This window comes from Arachis duranensis, chromosome 10 (genome assembly GCF_000817695.3).
Source record: "Arachis duranensis cultivar V14167 chromosome 10, aradu.V14167.gnm2.J7QH, whole genome shotgun sequence".
Classification (NCBI taxonomy): domain Eukaryota; kingdom Viridiplantae; phylum Streptophyta; class Magnoliopsida; order Fabales; family Fabaceae; genus Arachis; species Arachis duranensis.
The window spans coordinates 95,573,649-95,585,996 of record NC_029781.3 but is presented as its reverse complement, the minus strand read 5'-3'; the positions used below and the strand labels follow the sequence as shown (position 1 = coordinate 95,585,996).

Sequence of the window (12,348 nt, the reverse complement as noted above, 5' to 3'; positions counted from 1 at the left end):
TCCCTTGCAAGTACCATCAACCACCTTTACTAAGACGTCAAACGACGGCACCTCATCACAAGGAAATGTCGAACACAATCCTAAAAGGAGCTTTTGACCTCACGTTCAGGTCCAAATCACAGTTTTAGGTAACCTGTAAAACACTACTCATCATGTATTTGTATACATTTATACATATTGATTTACATAATTTTTTAACTAAATAGTAGTTCCAAATTTGTAATAAACTAATAATAGAATAATCAAACTTATTTAAATTAGTATAATAACTTTTTTTGAGATATCAAATATGTATTTTTATACACATTGACTGATTAAAAGTTATTTTTTGTACATCCGTGACAATTATTATTTATTTAGTTTTAATTTAATATATTTATTAAAATAAGTAGATGATTATTAATAATAAAAGATGTTTTGTGAATATTAATTTATCTTAAAATTAGTCAACATCTATTTGTGTATATCTATATTATTTTATTTTTTATTTCTAACAGAATAATTAATTATTGAAATAATCAAATTTTTTTATAAATATATAACATCAATTACCATTGTTGTATTTTACTTTATAAATATAAATTTGATTTAATTATATTACTTATAAAAGTTGATAATAAATATGAATGAGGTAATTTCATATTTCTATATACAAATAATTAATTGATAGGTTAAATCTAATATTCATGTAACATAATTGAATAATAATTAGAAAAAAATTTAAAGGCCGACAATTTTAGTTTATATTGGTAATCACTTTTAGCTAGTAATTCAATTTTTTAGCCTAACAGTCCAATTCCATGTTTTCATCCTACACTTTTAAATATTAATGACTAACTACTGTTTAAAAACAATAAATTATGCTAGTTTTATAACATTACCCTAATAATTATTAATTTGGTATAAATATAAAAAATGTCAGGAATAGTTCCATCAAGAACCACGCAAGTTGAACCTAATCTCATTCGGCATTTAAAACTAATATAGCTACCGAAGCAATGCATGGAAAATTTTAACACGAGTATAAATTTATTTTTTTACTTTTTACATATTTATATTTGCTTTATAAAAGTTAAAATGGTTAGAAAAAAAGTAGACATATACCACGAATGCAAATATTATCTTAATCTAAAGTTTGAGGCAGGCTAATATACAAGGTTTAATATAACAATTGGTACCTCAATTATTCAAAATTTAATTATAAAAAAAAGGATTATAAATAGTTAAATACTAGTGCATTGTGCACAAATACAAAAATAGTTTTTTTTTTCTTTAAAAGAAAAAAGAATTGATTCACCATCTTTTCCCAGAAATTTGTTAGAGATTCCTTCCATCCAAGGAAAACTTCAACTAGCAGGCTCATACTTGCAAATACAGTCATATATGTTCCCTTTTAACAACTTTTCAGCCAATCTCTGATTTTTCACCATTGCAAGCTGCCAAAGACATTCAAAGAAAGTGGAAGAAATTAATGTGATCAACCACTTAAAACAATTCTCCAGAGTTCATATAATGTTATGATATGATATGTGACACATCATGGTTCACAAAACCAGGCATAAAAAAATGAGTGTAACACATAATGAATAAGGATTAAATTAGAATACAAAACAACAAAACCTTAAACAGATTATGAAAACAAAAAGAAAAAAGGTGCCAAATTGAAATTGGCCTAAGCGCAAAATAATAGCAGTAAACAATCTGATCTTACCTTCAAAGCATCACACTTAAATCGAGCATTGAGGTTAGTATGGAGAGCTCTACCCATCCCTTCCAAGATTATCTGCACGAATCAAAAGCTTAATTAGAACATCGATATTCTTAAAGCGACGAAAGTGTTATCAATTAAGCTGAACAAGTTCCCCACCAAATCGGCATCTTTGGCTGCAGCAGCCAACTCGGAACTGACTTGTCGTAAGTCTATACACGGACTACCACACCCGTTCTCAACAACCATCAACGGAACAGAAGATGATTTTCCTTTAGAGCTGCGTGAGCTGTTAATCATTGCATCCACAAGCAAGCCTCCAGCTTCGGCAGCACGCCTTAGAGTATCGCAGTGCTGTATAATAGAAATTTAGTTTCGCCAAAGGATACCATAAGTGAATGTCATACTACCAGCTTTTCATTCCAATCAAAGGAGATCTACATTACCAGGAAAGAAATTATATCTATTCCTATTCCAATTCCAGTCTAGTTTATTTGGATTTAACCTACAATCTACACATTGGGTCATAGAGAAACAAAGAAATTATCTAATCAAAAGGAGTAGTGAAGCTCCCATTAGATGCACAGCATTAGAGGAAGTGCAGTTTTCATAAAACACATGCATAAGGAAAAAAAACAAACAAAAGTATTTGCAAGAAGATTCCCTACAAAGGATTTAGAAAGCATTGTATTTTCTATTGAAGGGAACAAAACAAAAAAAAGTAACTGAACTACAAAAAGATTTAGATATGAGCATTCAAAGTGAGTGTTCGGAAAACTATACAAACCTTGGCAGCTTCGGCTACAATATCAGGAAGCTCCATTGCAGTCACATCATTTAAAGCGGGAAGGGAGTTTGCCACAAGAACCACCTAATAGAACACATCCAATGTTTACCATCATAACATAAAATTTCTAGCCAATGTGCATAGTGAATGTATAGAAGGAAAACTAACACACCAAACATAAATTTAATTGATTTGCAAAATCACAACGCACAGAAGAAAACACAGGAAAATTTCTGGGATATAGCATATCTATTTCGCTAGCTACCCAATAGGTGTTGACAATATTACGTGTAACAACTCTAGCAAAACAAAACATTATAACCACATATGAAATTCAATGAATTTATGATGAGAGTTTAACACCAAAGGTAGAATACAACCATATATATGGTCCAACACAGTTACAGTAATTTTTTTTTCCTGAAATACCAAACACAAACTCACTTCAGTTCCACGACGGAGGAGCTCCCTTGCCAGGGGAAGCATCCCTAGAACAATGTCAGCACCTGAATTGTCTACAAAAAGCAAAGCTCTTTTGTGAGGGGGCTTTTTCTTGTCCCCGGTTCCTAACATTCTCTCTTTGAAGAGATCAAAATCATCCACCTATATCACAAAAATGTTAACAATCAACTTTTTAACAGTGTGATTGAATTCAGAAAATGAGTACGCTGAACAATGAGTATGTTTCTCAACATACCCGCCAAGGTCTCTGCATTTTATTGCGACTCATTCTGTAAATTTCAATAATAGTTCCTTTATGATAGAGATCCACACATGCACGAGATCCCCAATCAAAAATATTCGCGGCAAGAACACCTTCAATCAGAGTAAGCAGCCTTGTTTCCTGAAACAAAGGATGGATGCAATTGCATGCAATGTTACAGAAGTTAGGGTGGCCTATGTGTTTACAGAACCACAGAACCACGGAGACTACGTACTGAGACTAAAGCATCTCAATTAAGCTATTCACTACTAATGCACAAAAAATCATTTTCCTTAGAAAAGCGTAACACATGACAAATAAATTATGACTCCACTCAAACAAAGTACACTCAAGTATCATAGCATTTAGTTGAGCATACCTCATCCATACTATCAATCTCCATCAACAAGTCAGGTAAAACAGCAAGTGATGCCTCGTTTTCCCTGTTGTAAACATACAGAGGAAAATAATGTTAGAAGAATATAACACAAATTTATGTTTACATTGCAAGAAGGAATCTCTGTTTTCAAAAAGAAAGTTCATAGATTAAAACAAAGTAACAATACATTGTCATGGGTTTTGGCCGTGGCAACAACTTCTCTGACCATGTGTATAAGGTAGTCTAAGTTTGTTGACAAGAAAACAAGACAGGAAAACCTTGGTTTTACGGCTATATGAAGAAAGAAAGCATAGTTACCTCTGTTTTATACTTCTATAGGCATCAACAAACTGGAACTCTCTCAAGCACTCTTCCCTCATTTCCAATAAATTGGCTAGGCCTAATTTCCCATATGCAGCAGGCTCCTCCATCAACCTATTGAATTGGTGTGTTAGTTTATTGAAGAGAAGAAAACAAAAGCCAAGTACAGAATAAGCAAATAGATGCCAAATTTTCAATAATGGTACCAAACCATCAAAACAGAATAGGAATGTCAGTATTACCGTGCCAAGTGGGCAGAAAATGCTCGAGCAAATGCATCACCCCTTCGTTTGGCATCATCTGTTCTGCCTTCACTTGCTACAGCCTATCATATTTTAATCAAGAACTTACAAGCATATACTGCCAAGAATGAAGTTTCACACAATTTGTTTTGAAAATTTACTTCAACCAAGATGGACAACACAATATACCCAAACAATAAAACAAATAAACCAAGGCTCTGATGCACCCCACTGTATGTTCTTCACAAGAACAATAAGCATTTATATTATGTGGTCCAACCAATGGAAAAGAAAAATATGAAAGCTAAAGTATAAATGAGAATGTTTATCATTAACATTGCAATTAGTCAATAAATTCAGAGACACAGACCAGAAAAAGCTTTATTGTGACGTACGTTTTAAATTTCCTTTCATCTTTTCTCTTCTTTTGTATTCGTACTTTTTCATATGTATGTATGCATGCATGTATTAACATTAGTGAAAATTGATTATCAGTTTGATTATTGTAAGAAATGTCTATACACAGGTAGAACCTAGTGGCTCTTTTTCAAGACAACATGATTACCTTGTCCACAAGATCTGGCAAGTGCTCTGACAAAATAGTGAACCAATATCTACATCAGTTGTAAATTTCATGTTAGCCATAAAAGCATAAAAAACTATGAATCATGGATCAAGTGTGAAACGATGGTCAGTTACTTACTCTAATTCACTGGGATCTGCAAGATCAATTGTATTAGGCTCATACCTGTACAACCACAATTCAATATCTGTTAAAACATTAAAAGAATACTATTACGACGACACCAGCCTTTGCCTTGTTAGGTTGGGTCAACTATGATCCATATTATACAGATTCAGCAATATCTTTTATGTCATCTGTCAATTTCTTGACAAAATTTTCCTTTTTATGTAGGTTTGGGACCCACTATATAAAGATTTGCAATAAATGGAGGGGACAAAACAATAACCTATAACCACCTTAGAATAAGAACTTTGAAGTAGCAAAAAGATTCAGTGATGAATGACCAATCATTCCATAGTCAATATATATTAAACATGCATATCATCTAAGAGCAGTGGTTTATAAAGTGGAGGATCAAATCTTGATTATTGGGTCTTTCAAGTATGGGCAAGAACAAAATTATTTACAAAGATTTCATAAACAAGATTTGTTTCCTTACAATAACCACTAAATCTATGTGTATTGGTTCATGCATGCACTGCGTGTACACACACACACACAACTCTCCATAGGTATCACAAACAATTGAAATCAACAAAAAAAATATGGGCAGCCCATCAGCCACCTCATTCAGCAATCAAGCTTACGTTTTTGGGTCTTCTAACAATGGGAACACATCCAAAGTGGGGACAAGATGGAGAACACCAACATTCAAAGCACTTGCATCGGACCGTAGAGAACTTCCTCTTGATAGTGGAACATCAAAACCACCAAGTCCAGTAGTTCCAGCAGCTGGTGTCATTGGAACAGGCGCAGTGATCTCAGTTCCCTTCCGCAAAAACTTCTCCATCCACGAAATCTGTGTTGGAAAGTCAGAGTTAGATAATGTAACAATGATAGAAGTAGAGGTCTGAAAACAGAACTCTATTTATCAAACAAATATTACAATAGATGAAGCGATCCGTAAAAGGTTAAAAACTGAAAGCAGTACAAGTAACTGTTTTGACTAGAAAACCAAAGGGAATCATTGCCACGAATATCCAGTCACTCCCAATTCACTATAAAATTCTTCACTCCCAATCAGAATAGAATCCTGTCCCTCAGCACCCAACAACCAAATATGCTATGTCTCTTATCCGCTAATCTAAACCTGAGATTTGCAAGAAACTATAAAATCCATCAATTCAAACTAACAATTAAGTCTTAGCAGACATACACTTTTGCTTCTTCAAGCATATTCAGCTTCCCCTCTATTCATTCTAATCAAAAGTTTGTAAATACCTACAAGTGTACTTTAAGAAGTATATATAATAAAAAGTTTAAATCATGACATCAGAAATTCACAATAGCTAATCAAAGAAAATAAATTAACTTAAATTAGCATACCCACCACAGCAACCAGAAATATGTAGCAACTTAATAAGATTCAATGATAATATACACTTGTATGTAGGAGCCCTCCTTTTTTTTAAAAGGGTTCAACTTGATAGCAGTGTTTACAAATAGTGATAATGCTTCCCCAGTTAACTACCTTTACTTCTCTTTCATAATTTTGCATCCTATTTAAATGCTTTCATTTAATCATTTCTAGCTTCCATCCTTTCAATCTTCAGTAATTATTCTGGTTGATAGGCAACTATTGCAACTAAGTTGAATATGATTCCAAGGGATGACATGAAAAATTATTCCAGAGAATCTTATTAGTGGAGTCACTTTATCAAATTTTATTATTGTAATTTGTGATTTCCAAAGATAGCTCTCTGACACGTAAAATGGGACCCTTTTTATGGTAATGGAATTTATGCCCCCATGGCAACACATTCTTATTAAAATAGATTTCTTCATAGCTGAAAAGTTAAGCAAACTCGCAGAAGCAGTTAAAGCTCATATCCACTTATCTCAACCAAGGAAGCAGTACAAACCAAATATTTTGAATTTCTATCACTTGCCTTCTCATTCAAATCTCCAAGTGGTGGGCCATGAATCTTGCCTCCTGTATATGGAGCGCCCATTGGGAACCTTTCGACTAACTGATGCACCATGAGGTCATCTAAACCATGTTTTTCATAACTCATAAATGCACCTAAAGCTCCCAAGAAACCTTCGTGTCGCAAGAACATTGCTTGTGCTTCCCCTTTGGACCTAAATGACAAATTATAAAAGTTAAAAGACAAGAAAGTAATCTAATTTAAAAAGGGAAAGAACAATTCTAGTCAAGTGAATTCGTCCTGCACTTTACATACCAGAACTGAACTGCAAAAGAAATAGTGTCCATGGTATAGGCATGGCCCCTTATAAAAAATCCTCCAAAAAAGATACGTTTTAACCCAAATCGCAATGCATTCAAGTAGGATATCTACACGGAAGGAAGAATAAAACAAGATTGGTCAGGTAATTGCTGGAGGAACATATAGCAGAGTAAAACATGAAAAATACCGAAGGCATATTCTAGACGGAAAGCACAACCCAGAACTAGTTCATATCATCTTCATGTACTCAAAGTGCATTCGAATTGCAATCTTTCCATTAGATTGCGTTTGGATCAAACGAAACAATTCTTAGCCAATACTAAGGAGGATAATAGATTTGAAATTCAACCTGTTATCACTTAGATCTTAAAAAGAAATTTGAAATGGTTAAAGAACTACTATAACTTATATCAAGTGTCAACTAAAATTAAGAACGATACTATAAAGAACGAAAAACAGAAGGGAGGGGGGAACCCTTAAAAGTACTACGTCATCTTTAAGCTCTCCACCTTAGGATAAGCTTTTAGGAAAGTTTTACTTGATATGGTATTGGAGTTATAATCAAGTACTCAAGCGTTTGAATCTTGCCATCAATCAAGCCCATAAGGCTTTTGCATAAGCAGGCATGTTTGATATATAAATCAATCGACCTTTGCCTAGCAACTTAATGTTTTAGGATAGTCGGTCTTTGATGCATATAAAGTTGAATACAACAATATTCAATCAGCTGAATATAGAACCTCACATTCTTATCTCCATTTTAAAAAACTGTGCCTCAAGATTTCAGAGGAGAAGATAAGAACTAGTGTAAATTTTAACCACTGGTTTCAATATCTGCATATTTCTTACATATGACAGCTTGATTTATGTATAAATATAAAGAAAAGGATAAACATAACATTATCAGTTCACCTGGCCAATATTGTATGATATCATCCTCAGAAGAGAGAGCGATATATCTTCGGGTCTGTAGTCTTCAAGCTCCTTTTTTTCGGATATAGTTTTTCCAAAGCTTGATGCAATAGTGGAAGCTGATAGGCCAATCTACAATCATTTAAAACCAGGAAATACTCGGCCATGTGATTGATAAAAGAAAAGATCAAATTATTCATATCTACAAGATCCGCAATATTAGACCAGAATAACATTTCTTTTTCTTTCCAATACAATGAATGTTTATATGGAAATAGAAGCAGCTGCAAAAGTTACCTTAGAATAGTCCAATCCACCATAAATGTCCCCAACAAGCATATCAATAGTTCTATTATCTCCTTTCTGACTTAACTCAAGCAACTCGTCAAAGCTGGAATTTATTGCAACAAACACCTTGTCGATAGTGAATATATAGAAGATCAAAATCATAGTCTCAAAAGAAAAAAGACCTCTTGCACTTTGTTAACAGTCTTCCCAAGCCCCAATAAGTACCGCCACCAACATTTGTCCCACTAACTCTCTCAAATTTCCCATCTCCATCAACCTGTGTCAACACACATTGGAAGTATAGATCACAACCTACTCGCCCTAATCAAACATAACCCAAAGAGTCAGAAGTTAAATAAAAATAGGAACAAGACAAAATGTACCTTACCTTGATCATACTAACACCAGATCCAATGTTGACTAGTAGATAAGGAAACAAGTCATTAGGGTCAATTTGAACAAACTCTTTCTGCCCTTCCATGTGTGTGAAAGCTTCATGCCGAATTGCCTACTAAGAAGTGTTAGAACTTCTGATCAGAAATAAAAAATTGGCCATGTAAAAGAAAAACTATAAATCAGTTAGCAAGAACGAAGTAATAGCAAAGAATGCACCTGTCACACTCCAAATTAAAAGGCTACAGCTTGTTCCCTTATGGCAGAAAGAATGGTATGACTAAAAGAAACCAACTCAGAAAGTTTCTTAAAAAGAAAATTCATATTATTGATTTGAAATTCTGAATGCATGAGGAGTAAGTGCCTATTCATGTAATTCTTTTTTTTTTACTTTTATCAATAGGGAAAATAAGTTCTAATAGAAGACAAGAGTTCCTATTCATACTTACGATAACATCTACAACAAAAGATAATGCAACATGTGTAGAATCATACATATGTATCAACTCAAGGTGCAATGCATCCATCCTATGGAGCTAAACTAAAGGAAGACACATGCAAATTGCAAAACAATTTAAAACTAGGATCCACCTTTAGCAAGAAATTTGCTCCAGCAACAAGACAATCCATTTCATCTTCTTTGTCCAGACTAACTCCAAGTCTTTCTTTGAAAAGGTCAGTATACTTGTATGCTCCACCACCAGTAGCCTTTGTCACAAAATTGGAGAATTAATATAGTACTTTAATAGCAAGACCACAGAAAGAAGCAAAAGAAGTGCTACCAAATTTCTTAAATCCATGGTTTTGCAGAACAGACACTGTTTATGAGCAATACTACAAGCAACAAATAAAACCAATGGAAACATCCATGATTTTTGTTTTCCAATACAAGGGAAAAATAACACAGTCATCATTTTACAATCACCACAAGTGATAAATAAATTACAAACAATAATTTTAAGATATACCCACTGTGCGTTTTACACACACCCACTCTATAAAGAACAACCGTCCAAATATGTTAAAAATAAAATAGCAGACTCAGAGGCACCTTAATTATCGCATTCCCATCAGTTGCACCATCAGCGTACGGTGATTCTGCCCCTATAAGCCAGACAAATCAATAATTCATTAAGCCTTAGAAGTGTTGAGTGAAGTTGAATGAATGGTATCAAAATTACAAAATAATATTGCATGCATAATAATATCTTAGAAAAGAAATGTGGTAGAGAAGAGACTAATACAAGTATTGTAGTGAATAAGACTATACCGCCACGATGAAGTTGCTTTGAATTAATGAAATCTAAGCACTCATTAATCTTTCTTGTCTCAAACTTCACAAAGTGAAGCCTCCCACCAAGAATAGGGAAGCTTCTCCTATTACCATTAGAAAGGCCAAGTCTCTCCTTCACACTCCTCTTCCTTTTATCATCAGTTGATTGGTCTTCATGTCTTGAGAAATATACCAACTTTATCAGTGATCCTGCCCACATATTTGAACAAGCTCAAGCTTTAGACATATTTCATATGCAACCAAACTTTCCTTTCTTAAAATTAACTATGTAAAATAGAATTGACCAAATCATAAGTCATTGACTATGAAGCAAAAGTTTGGAAATCCCTTAAAGGAAAAAAGGTCAACAAGCTGCTATGGGTACCATCACAGGATCCAATAAAGTTTGTTTTATTTCCCACAGTGGAGAGCTCAATTAACACAAAATTCCCAGAGGAAAGGAACAAGACCAGGCTAAAAAGTGTAACATAAAACATGAAGAAAATAGAGTAAAGAAACCTTTTAGGCAGAAATAAAGGAAGCCCCTAATTTACTGTTTTCATATTAGAAGAGTAAGCATAAAATGCACTGTAACTTCTCCCTGAAAATGAGAAACCATAAAAAAAACTGCATGCAATGAATGTAACAAAATAAAATTGTGGGTAGAGAGTAGAAAGGGGTAAGCAACCTCACATCACCAACACCGCCATTAAATTATTAACAATGCAGAAACAAGAACAAACCATAGCATAATCAATCAATACCTCCAATGTCAAGAGCAAGGTGAGATAAATCATCAGACTGATTTGGCAACAAAATAGTTGGATACTTCTCTTCTACATTCCCTTGAATCTCGGCTTTGCTAACATCAAGTTGAGGCCTTGAACCTGACCTCTTGATTGAGCTCCCAGCAGAAGGAGACATATCACCCCCTTGACCTCCCTCTTCCTTGTCCTTCTCCAAAAGCCTGTTGTGTACACTCTTCTTGTTGCTGCTGCTGTTCTTATTAGCTTCAGCACTTTCTTGGTCAATTCCAAGAGCTTGAGGTTTTTCTGATAAGCCAGCCATTTAACTTTATATATCCCCCTAAACTCCCAAACTCCCTCCCTAACCCTTACCTAACTGCTTCCCTTCAAAGGCTATACTTTGGTCACTGGTCCAACCTACACTCAAACAAACAACAAACACATGTTTTTTATCCATTCATTCTTCATGGTGAAAAATAATAATCAATAAATGAGCAAATTACAATATTACTTATCCACTACGGAAACATTAACATAAGATGATCGCATTCATTTGAGGGTTTGTCATTGACCAATGGATAAAATTCTAAATAAACTGACCACTCGACCAATCCACAATCCAAGATGTTACACAAAAGGTAGCTTGTACTTGTACACCTAAAATAATCCAATGACAAAAGGACAGCAGAAAACACATTCAATTCTACAAAAATTGTCCGTGGAATTCTTATCTAAACTAAAAAGTGGGCATTGAATGGCCCTAAGTCCCTAACCTAAAACGCCGTAGAAACGGGTGTCGAATTAAGTTAACAATTTTTATTTGTTGTACGAAAAATATAGGCTTGGGAGTGAGATCATATAGAGACATAGACCAACCCCATGATAATTAAAGGTCTGAGTTAGACATAAAAACCACGGTGAATGAATGAAAAGGACGTGAGGGAAGAGGTGAAGACATAAACTAAACTACGAACAAAAAGAGAATAATATCAAATGAAAACGATAAATTACCTGAGAAGTGCGGTGTGTGAAGATGGAAGAAGTGAGAGGTTATGTTTTTGTATTCGGTGGCTTCTTGATTGTTGGTGGTGAGTGTTGGAGGCGGCGCGCGTGCTGACACGGGTTTTGATCAGATTTGATTTGGAATCAGAGCTGTGTTAAACTCACGGACATTTACCATGTACGCGCCGCGGTAGCGCGTGGTGCTTCTTTGATTGCGACTTTTTCTCGGCTCTGTTCTCGTGCGTGACCAAATTATTGTACTCGTAACTTTTGTAGCTTGTAAGAATCTAAGAAGAAAATGGATAATTCGGACCAAAATCAATAAGAGAAGAAAGAGAAAGTATAGGGAGCTAATGGAATGTTTGTACAATATGTATAATAGAGATTTAAGAAGTATTAGAGATATAATTATTAATGTTACTTTTTCCTATCAGCTGAAATTTTTGGGATGAGTGGTATTATAATATGGTATAAGAACTTTAACTCTGAAAGGTTCAGAGTTCGATTTTTGGTGAATTCGAAAATCAGTTCAAAGATGAGATTAAAATTATAATTTTAAGTTGTTTTGTTAAAATTTATTTGAATTATAATAATTTAATTAATAAAAAGTAACATATTATGTATTGTTATTTTTTTTATTTAGTATTAAGTGTATTAATT

The 12,348-nt window shown here is 34.0% G+C and overlaps 1 protein-coding gene across 2 annotated transcripts; it reads right to left on the bottom strand.

The window, feature by feature from the left end:
- Window positions 1-1,101: 1,101 nt before the first annotated feature.
- Window positions 1,102-11,947, bottom strand: LOC107471072 (pantothenate kinase 2). 2 transcript variants are annotated; one of them, XM_016090514.3, is made up of 23 exons: window positions 11,698-11,947; window positions 10,705-11,103; window positions 9,938-10,150; window positions 9,719-9,771; window positions 9,259-9,375; window positions 8,663-8,782; window positions 8,457-8,551; window positions 8,284-8,377; window positions 7,987-8,118; window positions 7,069-7,181; window positions 6,775-6,967; window positions 5,473-5,684; window positions 4,844-4,888; window positions 4,706-4,754; window positions 4,141-4,223; window positions 3,896-4,012; window positions 3,578-3,641; window positions 3,193-3,339; window positions 2,940-3,098; window positions 2,496-2,579; window positions 1,868-2,062; window positions 1,712-1,783; window positions 1,102-1,436 (listed from the first exon to the last, which is right to left on the bottom strand). In XM_016090514.3, the coding sequence occupies exons 2-23, from the start codon at window positions 11,006-11,008 to the stop codon at window positions 1,347-1,349; spliced, it is 2,751 nt and encodes a 916-aa protein (XP_015946000.1). In that variant the 5' UTR covers window positions 11,009-11,103; window positions 11,698-11,947; the 3' UTR covers window positions 1,102-1,346. The 2 variants fall into 2 exon arrangements, with proteins under 2 accessions (XP_015946000.1, XP_015946001.1); XM_016090515.3 differs by lacking the exon at window positions 11,698-11,947 and adding an exon at window positions 11,198-11,594.
- Between the last annotated feature and the right edge of the window lie 401 nt (window positions 11,948-12,348).